The sequence below is a fragment of the Heterodontus francisci genome, chromosome 1 (genome assembly GCF_036365525.1).
Source record: "Heterodontus francisci isolate sHetFra1 chromosome 1, sHetFra1.hap1, whole genome shotgun sequence".
Classification (NCBI taxonomy): Eukaryota; Metazoa; Chordata; class Chondrichthyes; order Heterodontiformes; family Heterodontidae; genus Heterodontus; species Heterodontus francisci.
The window spans coordinates 159428712-159450433 of NC_090371.1; the positions used below are offsets into that span (position 1 = coordinate 159428712).

Below are 21722 nucleotides of genomic sequence, written 5' to 3' on the forward strand. Positions count from 1 at the left end.
TAACCCCTCCAGGCAGGCAGAGGAAAGCAAATCCAACCAGCAACAAGCAGCTCTAACAAGGCACACAGCACCCACCCACATTCTGGTTGGTGAGCACAGGCAGATCTGGATCACCTGAGATTTCCAGAAGGCATTTGATAAGGTGCCACATCAAAAGATTATTGCGGAAAATAAAAGCTCATGGCGTAGGGGGTAACATATTGGCATGGATAGTAGATTGGCTAGCTAACAGGAAACAGAGTAGGCACAAATGGGTCATTTTCTGGTTGGCAAGATGTAATAAGTGGTATGCACAGAGATCAGTGCTGGGGGCTCAACTTTTTACAATTTATATAAATGACTTGGAAGAAGGAGCTGCAGATATGGTTGCTAAATTTGCTGATGACACAAAGATAGGTAGGAAAGTAAGTTGTGAAGAGGACATAAGAAGACTACAAAGGGATATTGATAGGTTAAGTGAGTGGGCAAAGATCTGGCAAATGGAGTATAATGTGGAAAAATGTGAAATTGTCCATTTCGGCAGAAAGAATAAAAAATGCATATTATCTAAATGGTGAGATTGCAGAGCACTGAGATGCGGAGGGGTCTGGGTGTCCTAGTGCATGAATCGCAAAAAGTTAGTATGCAAGTACAGCACGTAATTAGGAAAGCTAATAGAATGTTACAGTTTATCACGAGGGGAATTGCATACAAAAGTAGGAAGGTTATGCTTCAGTTATACAGGGCATTGGTGAGACCACATATGGAGTACTGTGTACAGTATTGGTCACCTTATTTAAGGAAGGATGTAATGCATCGGAAGCAGCTCAGAGAAGGTTTACTAGACTAATGCCTGGAATGGGCGTGTCATCTTATGAGGAACGGTTGAACAGGCTAGGCTTATATTCGCTGGAATTTAGAAGAGTAAGAGGCGACCTGATTGAAACATAGAAGATCCTGAGGGGTCTTGACAGGGTGAATTCTCCTTGTGGGAGAATCTAGAACTAGGGGTCACTATTTAAAAATCACCCATTTAAGACAACGATGAGAAGAAATCTTATCTCTCAGAAGGTCGTGAGTCTTTGGAACTATCTTCCTCAAAAGGCAGTGGAAGCAGAGCCTTTGAATATTTTTATGGCCCAGGTAGATGAAGTGGAAGTACTGCTTGCAATTGCTAGACAAAAACTTAGAAGTTGCACCAAGATGTGCTGTGTTTGATAAACTCATACCACAATTTCAAACATTGGTGAAAGGTTTTTTTTTTTAAGTAAAAGTGCATTTACCTGTTTTCCACTAAAATGAATGCATGTGGCTAAAATGATGTAACTGTAGCCACAACTGTGACTATTCAGTAATTTCTATTGAATAATACCAGAGTAGAGGGAACTTTACTCTGCAACTCGCCTGCATTATAGCTAACTTGTGAAGGCTTACGGCAGGAGCTGAAAAGCACTCAATTATCCAGCAACGACTTTCCTCAATTCTTTTTGTAATCATCTTGAATCAATTGTTAAAGACAAATTCTAAAATACAAAGAACACGTACTTTGAAATAATTATTTCAGGAAGGATCTCTTCAAACTTCTTTTGTGGTTCACCATTCACAGGTTTCTCCCCTTCGATAGGGATTATCTGCAAGTTAATCACAGTTTCATTATTTGGGATCCAGGAAGAAAACAAACATAACTTGCAGCTCTTCCCTGTGATGTTGCTTATGAATAACAAGTGGGTTTACCCTTGAATATTTCTGGGATCTGTTGATACCTTAGCATGTGATAGATGGCAGCATATGAGAAGCAGAGACACACATATTTATTCAAATTCAAGTACTCAATTAAAAGTGCAAAATTCAAAACACTTCATCACAAACAGCATTTCTGCTGGTAACAAAATGTCTTCGGCTTAATACACCATCTCATCAGGTAAAGTTCAGCCAGATTGCTGCTATTTTCAGTTTTGAAGTAAAATGAAATGCACCAGATGAAGTTTCATTTCTGCTCCTGCTTGATTATTTACCATGAACCTGTACTTAAACATCACTCATTTCTGATCCTTCTGGATCACAAAAGGAATTGGGCTTGGAATACAGGAAGAGTTGACTTCCGCCAACTGCAGGGGACCTGGTGCCTGGGGTTACTTCAATGAGAGGTTAGTTTAAGAAACAAAATGTAGAGTTGGATGGCTACTATTCATGTTAAAGCTGATGATACAAAATATATAAAGTAATTGGGATTCATTGAAACTAGTTTTTAAGGGGTGGAAGAAAAAAAAAAAAAAGAGATAATGGGCTGAATTTTACCCCGCCCCAGCAGGTCAGATGGTGGCACGGGGGCAGTGTAAAACTGAGCGGGAGGCTCCGGGAGGCCTAACTGCCTCGCTCCCGCTTCTGGTCAACTTTATGGTGGTCGGGGAGGGGGGAGTAACGGCCCACCTGCACGAGGCCAATCAAGGCCCTTAAGTGGCATGCTGGGGACGTGAAAGGCTGCCCAATGATAGCTGCCCGCCTTTCCTGGCGCCGGAGTGGGGGTGGGGGGCATGGCAGTCGGGCACAGGGTGCCCGATTGAGGGCCATCCCTGCCTCCTGACCCACCCCCGGGACCCAAGACACCCCCCCCCCCCCTCCCTTCCCCCCAAATGACCACTCCAGCATCACCAGGGAAGGACTGATCTCCCTGGTGAGGCATGCCCAACTTACCTGGACTCCTGGCTCCACGGAGTCAGCTGGGCTGCAGTCCCAGCAGTGGCCACCGCTAGCTGGGACTAAGAGCTGGCAGCCTGCTGATTGGCCAGCAGCTCACTGAGGCAGGACCTCCTCCCTCAAGCGGGTGGAAGTCCCACCTCGGGACACTTAAAAGCTTGGGGACCCGTAAAATGTGGGACAGATCCCCGGGCTAGGCGGAAGCGGGTTCACCACCAACTTTTATGCCGGTGGCAAATTCCCGTCCGCCTAAGGTAAAATTCAGCTCAATGTGCTAAGAATTGCAGTTGATCTGAAGATAGTGTTGAAGGTGAAATGACAGTATAAAAGATTAAGTTGATGAAAGAAGGTGTTGACGGACAAACTGAAATGCTTTGACACAAATGCAAGGAAGTATAAAAGGAATATACTTTTGCAATTAGAAGTATACAGTTAAAATATGGGCACTATTGGCATCACCGGATCAAAACAAACATTTCCATGTTGCTCATGTGCAGTTATGTAAGCAAATGTAGCAGCCACTTTTCACAAAGTATTGTCTCATAAATGTCAATCAAATGAATAACTAGATAACCCTTGGCACAGATTCTGCTGTCAAGGAGAAAGCAACAGTGCTCACCGCTGACCTTGAAGAAAGCTGCCCACAAAGATCTAGCAATCTCTGTAGCATGGACTTCCCTTTCCCAATGTTAGTTTGACTCTGGCGCCTGGTCACGGGCATTTCCAGGTGTCTAGCATCATCAAGCAGGGTAAGCAGCCAATCACACTGAAGTATTCTCCCAGACAGAAAACAGGATTAAGGTGGAAGCTGAACTAACATAAGCAAACTTTTAAAAATGTGAAATCATAATGGAGAAATTTGACATTCCACAAATATAAAATTAGCTTTTCAGGGCCAGACAAGTCGTGCAGTAGTTATTATGCACTTAGTGCACCATTAAAAACCCTCGTTCAACAAGGGTTTTTACAGCAAGACTTGTAGCATAAAAGGGCAAGTTTTTGTCAGTTCAGTGATTTCTAATTGATTGCAGGCTGCAGGCACTTCAACAGCATATCCTATAGCGAAGCACAGAACCATTGACAGCAATTTCTGGTTATCTGCATTTAACCATGCATGTGCAGACTCCAGAAGTTGCTGTCAGACTTGGAGGAGTAATGATGGCAAGCGTCAGTTTTGCTGTCATTGCTACTGCAAAATCCAGGCCTATATCTTTGGATGGCACTGGTTGGCTGGGGCTTTGCGAGACCGCCCTTCTTCAAATAAAGCTGATATCTTAAACATCCATCCAAGTCATCGGAATCGGCAGATCCATTTAACATCTCACCCAAAGGCAGTTCTGACAATGCAGTAGCCTTTCAGTATTGCACCAAAGCGGCAACTTGTGCTCAAATCTGAGCATGCGACTTGAACCCACAACCTTCTGACTCAAAAGAGGAGAATGCTTTCAAATGAGATAAGCTGACACTAGGTGGAGCCAAGAGTATATAGATTTTAAAAAACAAAATAGACATGTAAAAATAGGCAGAGGAATGGAATTAGCTACAAAAGGTATTGAAAAGATGGTTGAATAGTTGAACGGGACATAGCTGAAGCAATTAGGGTAGAAATAATAATTAATTATTGATATTGAGCTCCAGTTCAAACTGACAGCTAGGTGCATAGCCTAGAAAGAGAGGCTTACAAGACATTATAATACAATAATCATAGGAGGACTGCAGTCTAACAGAAGTAAAGTGATCAAGCTAGGTAGGAAAAAGGTTTACACAATTTCAGAGAGGCAAACAGTGATTTTATTACAACATATAGAGTACTACAGTAAAGAGAAAATTTCAAATTTCATCTTCCTGACTGGCAGCCTCATCTTCCATGACAACCTGTCAGGAATTAGGTGCATGGTGCAAGTGCCAAATGTTCAACATGTGCACCCAATAGGCAAGGTTTCTTCTCAGGAGCACAGTCAGAAAATTATCTGTTAAATTCATATTAGATGTAGCATTCAGTAATCTATCAAACTGATTAGGAACCTAAAAGTAGGAGAACATTTAGGTTTTAGATTTTGCATCATATTAGAGACTGGGATTAAAGAGAATACATAACAAAAGATAAACCTATAAATTATTTGTAGCAGAAAAAAAATGTTTGGTAGCATGATACAAAATGCTTTCAGGTGCAATCTATATTACAAAGGTCATGAGGAGTAATGAATTCAGAAAGAGATTCCTGAAGTAGTGGTTAAGAATATCCAGTGGATTTGCATTTACCTGAACTTTCAGAAGGCATGTTAAAATAGTGTATGTTAAGTTAAAGGTTAAAGCTCCTGGAATTAAAGCCAGATTAGCTAACAGCAATGAAACTGGCTGGCTTAGGATAAGAAAAGAGAAGTAAATGGTCTCTCAGTGTGATGACTAGTGAAGTTCCAAAGGATCATTACAGGCCCACCTGTTGTTTACACTATTCATTATTAACTTGGAGAATACTTTCGAATAACTTACCGAGCTACGTGACCAGATGACAAATTTGAAGATGTCAGCATTCAGAAGGTCTGCACCAATTAAGTGGATAGACAAAAGGAAGGCAGGTACATTTTAAATGGAGATAAATAAATGAAAAGTAATGCATATTTAAAACAGGAAATGTGTAATAGAGAAAGACTGGTGAAGGAGATGTTAGGACTGGAGAATCTAATGTAGACAAAATGAGAGGCATGATTCAGGACTCCAAGATGCTGAACAGTGCAGGCAACATTGGTTTTAGCAAAATATTGGATTTGTACTGTCAGTACAGAAATAGAGTATAAAAGTTTAAAATTAGCCAAGCTTAAACAAGATTAAATATCAGAATATTTTCCCCCATGTACTGGATATATGGAACAGACTCCCAGCAAAAGCAAAAAAAAAGGAAAGTACTGCAGATTCCGGAGATCTGATTAAAGGTCATCGACCTGAAATTTTAACCTGGTTTCTTTCTTCACAGATGTAGCCTGACCTGCTGAGTATTTCCAACAAAACAAGAGCAGAGGTTGCAAATGTAAGTATAGACTGAGATGATTAAGCCATTCTTGGAAAATAATGCCTGTGTGAAAAAAGTGAAGCATTACTATTTAAGGTTTAGCTTAGTATGAACTTCTTTAAATCTTTCATTAGAGATACAGCACTGAAACAGGCCCTTCGGCCCACCGAGTCTGTGCCGAACATCAACCACCCATTTATACTAATCCTACACTAATCCCATATTCCTACCAAACATCCCCACCTGTCCCTATATTTCCCTACCACCTACCTATACTAGTGACAATTTATAATGGCCAATTTACCTATCAACCTGCAAGTCTTTTGGCTTGTGGGAGGAAACCGGAGCACCCGGAGAAAACCCACGCAGACACAGGGAGAACTTGCAAACTCCACACAGGCAGTACCCGGAATCGAACCCGGGTCCCTGGAGCTGTGAGGCTGCGGTGCTAACCACTGCGCCACTGTGCCGCGCCATCTTGAGCTTATTTTTGGTATAATTCTTGCCAAATCAGGAGTTGTATTTATTTATTTAGAGATACAGCACTGAAACAGGCCCTTTGGCCCACCGAGTCTGTGCTGACCAACAACCGCCCATTTATACTAACCCTACAGTAATCCCATATTCCCTACCACCTACCTACCTACACTAGGGGCAATTTACAAGGGTCAATTTACCTATCACCTGCAAGTCTTTGGCTGTGGGAGGAAACCGGAGCACCCAGCAAAAACCCACGCGGTCACAGGGAGAACTTGCAAACTCCGCACAGGCAGTACCCAGAATCGAACCCGGGTCCCTGGACCTGTGAGGCTGCGGTGCTAACCACTGCGCCACCCATTTGAATAGGTTCCCAAGGGAGGAACAAAGACAGTTAAATATAAACACAAATATCTATGTTTTGTTCAAATATATTTTGGTTGGCCACTCTTTTTACATTTAATGAAAGGATTTGAATTAGGTTTTTCCAGAAGTGTTCAAAAGCTATCTGGCCTGACCACCTTCCTTTATAGATGGTGAAAAAAAGAATGAATTATTACAAGAAACATTACTTAATTCGTAGTTCAGTACAGCTGTCACGAACTATGCATCATTTTCTACTACAACATAAATTCATATAGCACAGTTAAATTAAATGTCCTAAGGTGCACTGCAGTTAGGCATAAAGAAAACAGACACTAACCCAGGAAGGGAGAGATTAAGAGGGATGATTGAAAGCTTAACTGAAGAAATGGGTTTTGAATTAGAGACTTTTTTTTTAAAAAAGGAAAAGCCAGGTCAAAGGATAGAAAGGTTCAGGGAAGGAATTTCAAAGAGCAATTGAAATCCATGTACCATCAATAGTGAGTGAAAGAGAGGGGCTGATATCCAAAAGGTTGTAGTCAGGGAAACAAAGTGTTCAGAGAGGCAATACAGCTCAAACAGATTGCAGAGACACTGTGGGGCAAGTACGTGGCAGGATGATGATGAGGAAGAGGAAGCCAACATAGGACAATGAGGACAGGAGGGAAGAATAAATGGGATTTAGTCTTGGACAGAATAGAGATTGGAAAAGTTGGCATTTGTGGAGGACAGGAGGTCAAAAGCGAGAGTTGGAGTAACTGAGTCGGGAGATGCTGGCAGTGTGTGGGGCAATGTTGCAGAGGTGAAAGTGGTGTTTGTGACAGAAAGGAGGTGGGCCTTAGTTCACTCACAAGGTGGTGTGGGGATGTTAAAGACTCTGATTTTGATCTTCCCAATGTAGAGATGCAGGGAGGTGCGACTTTTTAAAAACTAAGTTTTGAATGAGAAGCCTGAATCCACCAAAAGCAGTTCAGGGGTCCAGTGGAGGTAGAGCTGGGGGTCATCAGTATACATATGGAAGCTGATTCCATGCCTGCAAGTGATGCCGCCAAGGTGCAGTATGTAGATAAGGAAGAAAAAGGACCCAAGGATAAATTGTAGAAGGATTCCTGAGGTGATAGTGCAGAGAAGATAATTCATTGCTGGAGATGGACTGGCTACATTCAGAAATACAAGAATGGATTCCTGCAAAGGAGATCTAGGGAGTTGGACATCTAAGGAGATAAGATGGAGCAGAATATTAAACACTACAAAAAAGTCTGAGAAAGTAACAGTGGATAATGCACCAGTTACGATCATAGAGGATATGGTTCATGATTTTGTTTAGGGCGATATCAATGCTGTGAGAACAGTGGAAGGTGGACTGGAAGGATCTAAACAGGGAAGTATGAGACAAATAGGGCACAAAGCTGAGAGACAAGACGACATTTGGGGACCTTGTGGAGAGGAAGTGGAAACAGGAGACGGAGTAGAAATGGGCAAGGATGGCAAAATCCGGAATGGATTAGTTCCTCCAAGAGATGATAACACTTTAAATGGGAGAAGTGTGGTACCTGAGGAGAGGAAACCACTGACAGCATTAGGTTCACATAAGGGCCAAGAATGGAACTGAGGAACAAGAGGTGGCTCTCATGGAAGAAATGAGCTTGGAGAGGACAGGAGAGCGGTTCCATGGAAAGCGGCTCCATGGAGAGCAAAGCCTACAAAGATGGGTGGGTGGGAGACTGAAGTAAAAAAAAATTTTTAAATGTAGCAGAGATAGCTGTGTGAATGGTCTTGATTTTAATGAAGAAATGCATGACCTTTTCTTAATTAAAGAAAAACAGAAAATGCAGGCAATGCTCAGGTCTGGCAGCATCTGTGGCAAGAGAAACAGAATTAAATATTTCAAGATGATGACCTTTCATCAGAACTCCATCTGAGATACCACTGCAGCATTAAGACGTTGGGTGATTTCTGACAAAGTCATCGATGTGAAATATTAACTCTTTCTCTCTTCACATATGCTGCCTGAACGACAGAATACTTCCAGAATTTTCTGTTTTATTTCAGATTTCCAGCATCTACAGTATTTTACTTTTGTGCCTTTCCCTACTTGACGATTAAGATGAAGCTGGAAGAGCCAGATGGAGAGGGGTTTAAAAGGTTTGGTCAGAGAAGAAAAAATAAACAGGAGGTTATCCTTGCCCCCCACCCCAGGATGATCACTCGGACATAATAGAGTGAAGATGCAAGTTGTACAGTGGATAATAATAGTGGTGAGAGACAGTAATAATTTGACTGAGAATTAGGACAAAGATAGAGGTGAAGGAACTACTATATTAAAAAAAAAATCTGTCATTACTCTTTGTTGGTTTAATTGTGGGTTTAAGAAATGTATTTGGCATTTAAAGGACAAGTCAATATCTAGCACAGTCATTTTCCTGCCTTCCGAAGCGAAGGAGGATTAACACAAGGGCTCACGTTAAAAGTAGCAATGGAAATAAACCAAAAAGGGTTTTGCGTTTGTTCCCTTCACATGCTACAAATTTTACGTAGCTATCTGGACAAGGAAACATACTCTCTGGGAACAAATGAGCTAGGACTGACCAGTGAGTGATCTGAAACACAGATGGAATTAGGGCTAAACACAGTACTGTAGTTTTAGGTTACTGAATTTGTAATCAAGAGGCTGGGACTGGGGGATGGGATGATGTTAGAGAGGAATCGTCCTGATTTTTCCCCCCAAATTAACCTCTGTTTTTGTGTTAATCTGATTTTCTCTTGTCCCAGGAAATTAGAGTTTCAGATGGGGTGCAGTGTATATATTATGATACACAAGATAATCATAACAGGCTGGATGGACCAGAAAGTCTTTTCCTTTCTATCATTTCTGATATGTTCATGAACAGTTGTGTACCTAACAGAAAGGGACTGCCAATGGTAGAACCATTGATTATTCCACTGGTTAGGCTACAGTTAGAATATTGTGTTTTATTTTGGGTACCTTCCCTTAATAAGTATGTTAAGGTCATGGAGGGATCACGAGAGAGATTAATTAGGTGATACCGTGAATGAAGCGATGAGTTCAGACTAGAGAAACTTTTTTTGTTATTTGTTTATGGGATGAGGGCATCGCTGGCCAGGACGGCATTTATTGCCCATCCCTAATTGCCCTTGAGGTGGTGGTGGTGAGCCGCCTTCTTGAACTGCTACAGTCCATGTGGGGTAGGTACAGTGCTGATAGGAAGGGAGTTCCAGGATTTTGACCCAGTGACAGTAAAGGAACAGCGATATAATTCCAAGTCAGGATGGTGTGTGGCTTGGAGGGGAATTTGCAGATGGGGGTTTTCCCATGCATCAGCTGCCCTTGTCCTTCTAGGTGGTACTGGTCGCAGGTTTGGAAGGTGCTGTCAAAAGGAGCCTTGGTGCGTCGCTGCAGTGCATCTTGTAGATGGTACACACTGCTGCCACTGTGCATCGATGGTGGAAGGAGTGAATGTTTGTGGATGGGGTGCCAATCAAGCAGGCTGCTTTGTCCTGAATGGATTCGAGCTACTTGAGTGTTGTTGGAGCTGCACTCATCCAGGCAAATGGAGAGTATTCCATCACACTCCTGACTTGTGCTTTGTAGATGGTGGACAGGCTCTGGGGAGTCAGGAGGTAAGTTACTCGCCACAGGATTCCTAGCCTCTAACCTACTCTTGTCTTTAGAGTCATACAGCATAGAAACAGGCCCTTCGGCCCACCGCGTCCATGCCGACCATAATGCCTATCTATACTAATCCCACCTGCCTGCATTAATTCAATATCCCTCAATGCCTTGCTCATTCAAGTACCTGTCCAGATGCCTCTTAAACGTTGCTACTGTTCCTGCCTCCACCACCTCCTCAGGCAGCTCATTCCAGATACCCACTATTCTTTGTGTGAAAAAATTACCCCTTTGATCCCCTTTAAACCTCCTCCCTCTCACCTTATATCTATGCCCTCTAGTTTTAGTCACCTCTACCATGGGAAACAGACTCTGACTATCTACCCTATCTATGCCTCTCATAATTTTATATACCTCTATCATGTCCCCTCTCAGCCTCCTTCGCTCCAGGGAAAACAGACCCAGCCTATCCAATCTCTCTTTATGACTCAAGCCATCAAAACCAGGCAACATCATTGTGAATCTTTTCTGCACCCTCTCTAGCTTAATCATATCTTTCCTGTAGTGCGGCGACCAGAACTGCACACGGTACTCCAAATGCGTCCTAACCAACGTTATGTACAACAGTAACATGACGTCCCAACTCTTGTACTCAATGAATCAGCCAATGAAGGCAAGCATGCCATATGCCTTCTTCACCACCTGTCTACCTGTGTTGCCACTTTCAGGGAACTATGTACTTGCACCTCAAGGTCTCTCTGCTCAACAACACCCCCCAGGGCCCTGCCATTCACTGTATATGTCCTGCCCTGGTTTAACTTCCCAAAATGCATCACTTCACACTTGCCTGCATTAAATTCCATTAGCCAATCCCTTGTCTCCTTTCTCAGTTGATCTATATCCTGTTGTAACCTTAGACAACCTTCTTCACTGTCCACTATACCACCAATTTTGGTGTCATCTGCAAACTTACTAATCATGCCCCCTACATCCAAGTCATTAAAATATATGACAAACAACAGAAGGTCCAGCACTGCTCCCTGTGGCACACCACTGGTCATTGACCTCCAATCGGAAAAACAACCCTCCAATACCACCCTCTGCCGCCTATCACCAAGCCAATTTTGTATCCAATTTGTGGCCATGATATTTATATGGCTACTCCAGTTCAGTTTCTGGTCAATGGTAGCCCCTAGGATGTTGATAGTGGGGGATTCAGCAATGGTAATGCCATTGAAGGTCAAGGAGAGATGGTTAAAGTTTCTCTTATTGGAGATGGTCATTGCCATCTTGTGTGGCGCGAATGTTACTGGTCACTTATCAGCCCATGCCTGGATATTGTCCAGGTCTTGCTGCATTTCTTCTACATGGACTGCTTCAGTATGTGAGGAGTCACGAATGGTGAACGTTGCACAATCAGCAAACATCCCTAGTTCTGACTTTATGTTTGAAGGAAGGGCATTGATGAACCAGCTGAAAATGGTTGGGCCTGGGACACTATCCTGAGGAACTCCTGCAGTGGTGTCCTGGAGCTGAAAAAATTGACCAACAACCACAACCAAACATAATAAAAACAAGAAATGCTGGAAATACTCAGCAAGTCTGACAGCATCTGTGGAGAGAGAAGCAGAGTTAATGTTTCAAGTCAGTGATCTTTCATAAAACCCTCAACCAAACTTGTTTTCTTTCCAATAGAACAAAGTAAGTTAAAGGGAGTGCTAACAGAAGTGTACAAAATCATTAGAGATTTTGATACAGTATAATTCCCTCAGTCAATAACTGAGGGACTTACATTTAAGACCACCATCCATGGGATGTTAAGAGAATTTAGGAGGCAATCACACATTGCTCAATTCGCGACACGCCTTCCCTCACCTACCAACAAATCTCCATCAACTATGACTCAAATTTAACATTTATAGCTTCAGCTCATCCTCACATACTTAGGACTGCTGCAAGCCTCCCATTCACATCTCACAGCTTGCACACACTGCCAGCTATTCAACCAAGACAGTCACATCACCCAAAAAGATTGCACCATGCTCACTGACACACTTCCCTCTCTTGCAGGACAAGGTGGCGCACAATCACAGGCAGCAGTGCCTAACCAGCAGGAGACAAGCATGGCTTTAAGCCCTCAATGGAGGAGATGATGCTAGCCATCATTGCAGAGTCCATGATAGAGGCTGTAGCCAGCGGCAGGGCTGAAACTATGTTGACAGTATGTTCATACCCAATTGTCCTTCTTACATCCCACTTCCCCCCCTCCCTCCCCCATCTCACAATCTCTTCTGATTTACAAGCTGCAGATGGTCCAAGCATGCACTTCTTGCTTTCCCCCACCCCATCCCCTCCTCTCAGCACAACCCTAGTCTCGTGCCTTTTCCCTTTCAGATACCCAAGAACTATAACCTAGCCAGCCAGTGGTGCAGGAGAAGAGGAGACTGATGACGAAGAAACACAGTCACTCAATTTCACGCTCAGAGCCGCCAGCTCAGATATTGTCACGTGCATACTTTAGAGGATAGCATAGGAGTGGAGATCTGTATATAGTGAGTCACCAGTGGCCTACAGCCAGAGCAGGAGGAAAGGGTTGCGCAGGTCCCAGCTCGCCAGACAGCAGGATTGAACACAAGTTCTGCTGCAGAGGATCAGATAAGGACTTCAATGGGGGGTGCCTACAGGAAAAGGCTGATCAACAAGCACACAGAAATGCTTGGTGCATTGGCAGGCCTGCCATAAAACCAGCAATCAATATCAAGGAACACTGAGAACTCCAGCACCAACCTTACATTGACGTGTGTACCCAAATATGCAGCATCTGATGTCTCAGCTTCCATTCCAGCACAAACAAAAAGGCACCCCAATGTCGGAGTGCTGCAGTGGAAGATCAGCTTGTTGCCCTGCAAACACACTTGTTGGCACCATCTCTGCGAATACCAGTGTTCAAAGGGTCTTGCACGGTCTCAACAGTCCGGCAATGCATTCACCAGCAGATTACTCGGACTGCTGGGGGTTTCACCCTGAGAGAGTGGCAGTGGTTCTGTGGAGAACAAACTGTGCTCTCTCTCAGATGATAGCATTCCTCCTCCCACCATTGCTACTCTGCTTGTGCCCTTGCTCAGCCCATCAGCCAACAAGCCCACCCAGACTGCTGCTGCCCATGCCGAAATGACACAGTCCGAAGCCATGCCTTCTAGGGCCAGAGCTGTTCCAGGTGATCCTGCAAGGCTACCTGCAGTCTCCCACACAAAGTCAACAGCCTTGCACTAGCCATGCTGCAGCCACTGGGGTAGCACTAGGAAAGTCAAAGGCCCACAGAAAACAGACACGAAGGGACTGCACATGGGTGAACAATTGACTTATGTATAAGAATATTGGATGGTTTTATTTATAAAGTTGGTTTGGAACGTTTGTTCTGTGGCAGCTTTTATTTCAGCATTGCAGCCAAAAAGATGCTGTGATGATCAGTAAGGGGGAAGCTACAGGTTGGAACTGTTGGTGAATGGGGAATTGGGGTTGCATTCACTGGTACAGAAGTTGTACGAGTTGTTCACGACAGCCTGACAGAAAGTGGCTGTGTTGGTTGTCTCTTTCCTGCCTCCTCTGGTCACTATACACTGGTGAGAAGCCTTGGTGAGTTGCTAGAATACATCTTGTAGGTGGTACACTGTGCTACCACTGTGGTGAAGGAAGTGAAAGTTGAAGGTGGGAGATGGGTGCCAATCAAGTGGGCTGCTTTGTCCTGGATGGTGTCGCGCTTCTTGAGTGTTGTTGGAGCTGCACTCATCCAGGCAAGTGGAGAGTATATATTCTGGCAAAACTACCTGCTCACTCCACCTGCTTCTCTCTGAAGAATGAGTGAAATATATTCAACTCTCTCTGTGTAAAGAGCCTCAGTCACCTCTTGTATGCAAAAGTAGATGGCAAACTGGCAGATGTTGCAAACATCGCCTCTCCAGTTGGAAGGAGCCCGACGTATGACAATTCATGCTAGTCACCTTGACAGCCACTGATAATGCCATCCTTGCTTTGCCCTGAGGCTGTAGGTGTGCCTGCAACAGGTGGCAGATTTTGGTGAGGCTCCTTAGCGAAGCGGAGACATTGCACACATTGTTTGTCACAGAGGTTGAGGTGGGAAAATTGCTCCCCGAAGACCCTTGGTAGATATAGCCTTCTGCTGAGAGCACTTTGCCCCATCGCTCCCATCTTCAAGCAGCTTGTCTTCTGTGTTGCCTTTGCTCATTCCCCCTATAATACTGAAGGCTAAGAGGATACAAACTACTGTATCCAGCACCGCAAGCAAGTGGTCTGAGCAGCATCCTTGAAATCAGAAGCAAGGCCTTCACCACGTGACACACCACAGACTTTAGCAACTTTAAACAGCAGTACAAATCACCAATTACTTCTAACACAGGAGCAGTTGCCAGTAGAAATCAATCAGCAACTAACCTGAAAGTAACTGATGATCCCTTTAAATAGTGCTGGGGCTTTGGGGAAAGGTGGGGGCATGGGTCCTTCCTGCATGTTCAGCTGTGTGAGGTTAATAGAGGGTGCTAGCTGGAGCATTGGTATTAAATGTAAGGGTAGCTAATGTAACCCCACTATTTAAAAAGGGAGATAGATAGAAAGCAGGGAATTATAGACCAGTCAGCCTGATGTCGGTAGCGGAGAAAATTCTCGATCCATTATCAAAGATTTTATAGCAGAGCACTTGGAGAACAGTGGTAGAATCAGGCAGAGTCAGCATGGATTTACAAAAGGGAAATCACGCTCGACAGAATTCTTTGAGGATGTAACGAGTAGAGTTGATGAGGGGAGCCAGTGGATGTGGTTTATTTGGACTTTCAGAAGGCTTTCGACAAAGTCCCACATAAGAGACTAGCATGTAAAATTAAAACGCATGGGATTGGGGGTAGTGCATTGCGATGGATAGAAAATTGGTTGGCGGACAGGAAACAAAGAGCAGGGATAAATGGGTCTTGTTCCGAATGGCAGGCAGTGACTAGTGGGGTACGGCAGGGATCGGTGCTAGGACCCCAGCTATTCACAATATTTAATGATTTAGATGAGGGAACTAAATGTAATATCTCCAAATTTGCAGATGACACAAAACTGGGTAGGAGGGTGAGTTGTCAGGAGGATGCAGAGACACTTCAGGGTGATTTGGACAAGTTGAGTGAGTGGGCTGATGTATGGCAGATGCAGTATAATGTGGATAAATTTGAGGCTATCCACTTTGGTAGCAAAAACAGGAAGGCAGATTATCTGAATGGCTACAAACTAGGAGAGGGGAATATGCAGCGAGACCTGGGCGTTCTCGTACACCAGTCGCTGAAGGTAAGCAAGCAGGTACAACAGGCGGTAAAAAAGGCAAATGGTATGTTGGCCTTCATAGCGAGAGGATTCGAGCACAGGAGCAGGGATGTCTTGCTGCAATTATACAGGGCCTTGGTGAGGCCACACCTGGAATATTGTGTGCAGTTTTGGTCTCTTTATCTGAGGAAGGATGTTCTTGCAATAGAGGGAGTGCAGCAAAGGTTTACCAGACTGATTCCTGGGATGGTGGGACTGACGTATGAGTAGAGATTGAGTCGGTTAGGACAATATTCGCTGGGGTTCAGAAGAGTGAGGGGGGAATCTCATAGAAACCTGTAAAATTCTAACAGGACTTGACAGGGTAGATGCAGGAAGGATGTTCCCGATGGCGGAGGAGTTCAGAAGCAGGGGTTATAGTTTAAGGATATGGGGTAAACCTTTCAGGACTGAGATGAGGAGAAATTTCTTCACCCAGAGAGTGGTGAGCCTGTGGAATTCGCTACCACAGAAAGCAGTTCAGGCCAAAACATTGCATGTTTTCAAGAAGGAGTTAGATATAGCTCTTGCGTCTAAACGGATCAAAGGGTATGGGGCGAAAGCGGGAACAGGCTACTGAGTTGGACGATCAGCCATGATCGTAATGAATGGCGGAGCAGGCTCCAAGGGCCAATTGGCCGACTCCTGCTCCTATTTTCTATGTTTCTAAATCAGTGGTACATTCTCTGTTTTTATTATTCATTCCTGGGATGTGGGCGTCACTGGCTAGGCCATAATTTATTACCCATCCCTGATTGCCCTTGAGAAGGTGATGGTGAGCTGCCTTCTTAAACCGCAGCAGTCCTTGGAATGTAGGTACACCCACAGTGCTGTTAGGAAAGAAGTTCCAGGATTTCGCCCCAGCGACAGTGAAGTAACGGCGATATATTTCCAAGTCAAGATGGTGTGTGGCTTGAACGAGAACTTGCAGGTGGTGGTATTCCAATGCATCTGCTGCCCTTTTCCTTCTAGGTGGTAAATGTCGCAAGTTTGGAAGGTGCTGTTGAAGACCTCTTGAGTTGTTGCAGTGCATCTTGTAGGTGGTACACACTGCTACCACTGTGGTGAAAGGAGTGAATGTTGAAGGTGGTGGATGAGGTGCCAATCAAGCAGGTTGCTTTGCCCTGGATGGTGTCGAGCTTCTTGAGTGTTGTTGGAGCTGCACCCATTCAGGCAAAGAACAAACAAAGCACAGGAACAGGCCATTCGGCCCTCCAAGCCTGCGCCGATCTTGATGCCTGCCTAAACTAAAACCTTCTGCACTTCCGGGGTCCATATCCCTCTATTCCCATCCTATTCATGTATTTGTCAAGATGCCACTTAAACGTCTCTATGGTACCTGCTTCCACCACCTCCCCCGGCAACAAGTTCCAGGCAGTCACCACCCTCTGTGTAAAGAACCTGCCTCGTACATCCCCTCTAAACTTTGCCCCTCTCACCTTAAACCTATGTCCCCCAGTAACTGACTCTTCCACCCTGGGAAAAAGTTTCTGACTATCCACTCTGTCCATGCTGCTCATAACTTTGTAAACCTCTATCATGTCGCCCCTCCACCTCCGTCGTTCCAGTGAAAGCAATCAGAGTTTATCCAACCTCTCCTCATAGCCAATGCCCTCCAGACCAGGCAACATCCTGGTAAACCTCCTCTGTACCCTCTCCAAAGCCTCCACGTCCTTCTGGTAGTGTGACAACCAGAATTGTACGCAATATTCTAAGTATGGCCTAACTAAAGTTCTGTACAGCTGCAGCATGACTTGCATATTTTTATATTCTATGCCCCAACCGATGAAGGCAAGCATGCCGTATGCCTTCTTGACTACCTTATCCACCTGCATTGCCACTTTCAGTGACCTGGGGACCTGTACGCCCAGATCTCTCTGCCAGTCAATACTCCTAAGGGTTCCGCCATTTACTGTATACTTCCCACCTGCATTAGACCTTCCAAAATGCATTACCTCACATTTGTCCGGATTAAACTCCATCTGCCATTTCTCCGCCCAAGTCTCCAACCAATCTATATCCTGCTGTATCCTCTGACAATCCTCATTACTGTCCGCAACTCCACCAACCTTTGTGTCGTCCGCAAACTTACTAATCAGACCAGCTACATTTTCCTCCAAATCATTTATATATACTACAAGCAGCAAAGGTCCCAGCACTGATCCCTGCAGAACACCACTAGTCACATCCCTCCATTCAGAAAAGCACCCTTCCACTGCTACCCGCTTGTCTTCAATGACAGAGCCAGTTCTGTATCCATCTTGCCAGCTCCCCTCTGATCCCGTATGACTTCACCTTTTGTATCAGTCTGCCATGCGGGACCTTGTCAAAGGCTTTACTGAAGTCCATATAGATAACATCCACTGCCCTTCCTTCAATAATCATCTTTGTCACTTCCTCAAAAAACTCAATCAAATTAGTGAGACATGACCTCCCCTTCACAAAACCATGATGCCTCTCGCTAATAAGTCCATTTGTTTCCAAATGGGAGTAAATGCTGTCCCGAAGAGTCCTCTCTAATAATTTCCCTACCACTGATTTAAGGCTCACCGGCCTATAATTTCCTGGATTATCCTTGCTACCCTTCTTAAACAAAGGAACAACATTGGCTATTCTCCAGTCCTCTGGGACCTCACCTGTAGCCAATGAGGATGCAAAGATTTCTGTCAAGTCCCCAGCAATTTCTTCCCTTGCCTCCCTCAGTATTCTGGGGTAGATCCCATCAGGCCCTGGGGACTTATCTACCTTAATGCTTTGCAAGACACCCAACACCTCCTCTTTTTTGATAATGAGATGACTGAGACTATCTACACTCCCTTCCCTAGGCTCATCATCCACCAAGTCCTACTCCTTGGTGAATACTGATGCAAAGTACTCATTTAGTACCTCACCCATTTCCTCTGGCTCCACACATAGATTCCCTTCTCTGTCCTTGAGTGGGCCAACCCTTTCCCTGGTTACCCTCTTGCTATTTATACACGTATAAAAAGCCTTGGGATTTTCCTTAATCCTGTTTGCCAATGACTTCTCATAACCCCTTTTAGCCCTCCTGACTCCTTGCTTAAGTTCCTTCCTACTGTCTTTATATTCCTCAAGGGATTTGTCTGTTCCTAGCCTTCCAGCCCTTACGAATGCTTCCTTTTTCTTTTTGACTAGGCTCACAATATCCCGCGTTATCCAATGTTCCCGAAACGTGCCAAACTTATCCTTCTTCCTCACAGGAACATGCTGGTCCTGGATTCTAATCAACTGACGTTTGAAAGACTCCCACATGTCAGATGTTGATTTACCCTCAAACAGCCGCCCCCAATCTAAATTTTTCAGTTCCTGCCTAATATTATTATAATTAGCCTTCCCCCAATTTAGCACCTTCACCCGAGGACTACTCTTATCCTTATCCACAAGTACCTTAAAACTTATGGAATTATGGTCACTGTTCCCGAAATGCTCCCCTACTGAAACTTCGACCACCTGGCCGGGCTCATTCCCCAATACCAGGTCCAGTACGGCCCCATCCCTAGTTGGACTATCTACGTATTGTTTCAAGAAGCCCTCCTGGATGGTCCTTACAAATTCTGCCAAATCCAAGCCCCTAGCACTAAGTGGAGAGTATTTCATCACACTCCTGACTTGTGCCTTGTAGATGGTGGACAAGCATTGGGGAGACAGGAAGTGAATTACTGGCTGCAGAATTCCTAGCCTCTGACCTGCTTTTGTATTTATATGGCTGGTCCAGTTCAGTTTCTGGTCAATGGTAGCCCCCAGGATGTTGATAGTGGGGGATTCAGCAATGGTAATACCATTGAACATCAAGGGGGGATGGTTAGATTCTCTCTTGTTTGAGATGGTCATTGCCTGGCACGTGTGGGGTACGAATGTTACTTGCCACGTAACAGCCTCAGCGTTGTCCAGTTCTTGCTGTATCTTGACACGGGCTGCTTCAGTATCTGAGGAGTCGCGAATGGTACTGAACCTCATATAATCAGTGAACATGTGAACATTCCCACTTCTGACGTTATGATGGAGGGAAGGTCATTGATGAAGGAGCTGAACATGGTTGGGCCTACAACACACTACCCTGAGGAACTCCCACAGTGATGTCCTGGGACTGAGATGATTAACCTCCAACAACTACAGCCATCTTCCTTTGTGATAGGTATGACTCCAAACAGTGCAGAGTTTCGCCCCCCCCACATAGAAACATAGAAAATAGGAGCACGAGTAGGCCATTCGGCCCTTCGAGCCAGCTCCGCCATTCAAAAAAGATCATGGCTGATCGTCTAATTCAGTACCCTGTTCCTGCTTTCTCCCCATATCCCTTGATCCCTCTGGCATTAAGAAATATATCTATCTCCTAATTGAACATATTTAATGACTTGGCCTCCACTGCCTTCTGCGCTAGTGAATTCCACAGGTTCACCACCCTCTGAGTGAAGAAATTTCTCCTCATCTCCGTTCTAAATGGCATACCCCATACCCTGAGATTGCTACCCCTGGTTCTGGACTCCCCAGCCATCGGGAACATCTTCCCTGCATCTAGCCTGTCTAGTCCTGTTGGAATTTTATAGGTTTCTATAAGATCCCCTCTCATTCTTCTAAACTCGGGTGAATATAAGCCTAGTCGACCCAATATCTCTTCATATGTCAATCCTGCCATCCCAGGAATCAGCAAAGTAAATCCTCTTTGCACTCCTTCCATGGCAAGAACATCTTTCCTCAGATAAGCAGACCAAACCTGCACACAATACTCCAGACGTGGTCTCACCAAGGCCCTGTATAACTACAGTAAGACATCCTTGCTCCTGTACTCAAAGCCACTTGCAATGAAGGCCAACATACCATTCACCTTCCTAACTGCTTGCTGCACCTGAATGCTCGCTTTCAGCGACTGGTGTACAAGGACACCCAGGTCTTGTTGCACCTCCCCCTTTCCCAATCTATCACCATTCAGATAATAATCTGCCTTTCTGTTTTTACAACCAAAGTGAATAACCTCACATTTATCCATTTTATACTGCATTTCCCACTCACCCAACTTGTCCAAATCACATTGGAACTTCTTTGCATCCTCCTCACAGCTCACATTCCACCCCAGCTTTGTGTAGTCTGCAAACTAGGAAATGTTACATTTAGTTCCCTCACCCAAATCATTAATGTATACTGTGAATTGCTGGGGCCCAAGCACTGATCCCTGCGGTACCCCACTAGTCAGTGCCTGCCACCTGGAAAAAGACCCGTTTATTGCTCCTCTCTGTTTTCTGTCTGTCAACCAATTCTCAATCCATGCCAGTATATTGCCCCTAATCCCATGTACTTTAATTTTGCACAATAGACTTGCAGGTTGATAGGTAAATTGGCCTTTATAAATTGCCCCTAGTATAGGTAGGTGGTAGGGACAGGTGGGGATGTGGTAGGAATATGGAAATGGTGTAGAATTAGTATAAAATGGGTGGTGGATGGTCGGCACAGACTCGGTGGGCCGAAGGGCCTGTTTCAGTGCTGTATCTCTAAACTAAACTAAACTAAACAAATAACCTCTTACGTGGGACCTTATCGAAAACCTTCTGAAAATCCAAATACACCACATCCACAGGTTCTCCCTTATCTATTCTACTAGTTACATCCTCAAAAAAACTCCAGTAGATTTGTAAAGCATGATTGCCCTTTCGTAAACCCATTCTGACTGCCCAATCCCGTTTATGCTTTCCAGGTGTTCTGTCATCACATCCTTTCTGGACGGCATAGTGGCACAGTAGTTAGCACCACAGCCTCACAGCTCCAGCGACCCGGGTTCGGTACTGCCTGTGCGGAGTTTGCAAATTCTCCTTGTGACCGTGTGGGTTTCTGCCGGGTGCTCCAGTTTTCTCCCACAGCCAAAGACTTGCAGGTTGATAGGTAAATTGGGCATTGTAAAATTGCCCCTAGTGTAGGTAGGTGGTAGGAGAATGGTGGGGATGTGGTAGGGAATATGGGATTAATGTAGGATTAGTATAAATGGGTGATTGTTGGTCGGCGCAGACTTGGTGGGCCGAAGGGCCTGTTTCAGTGCTGTATCTCTCTATGGCTCTGTAACAGACTCGAGCATTTTCCCCACTACTGATGTAAGGCTAACTGGTCTGTAATTCCCTGTTTTTTCCTCTCCCTCCTTTTTAAATAGTGGGGTTACATTTGCCAAACTCCAATCTGTGGGAATTAGAATTAGAACATTAC

The 21722-nt window shown here is 44.6% G+C and overlaps 1 protein-coding gene across 1 annotated transcript in view; it reads right to left on the minus strand.

Moving 5' to 3' along the window:
• The window catches only part of haspin (histone H3 associated protein kinase), an 86549-nt gene that overhangs the window by 25031 nt on the left and 39796 nt on the right, over window positions 1–21722 (minus strand). The window contains exon 9 of the mRNA XM_068029840.1: window positions 1525–1610. Within this exon, the coding sequence (XP_067885941.1) occupies window positions 1525–1610 (86 nt within the window). The remainder of the gene's footprint in view (window positions 1–1524; window positions 1611–21722) is intronic.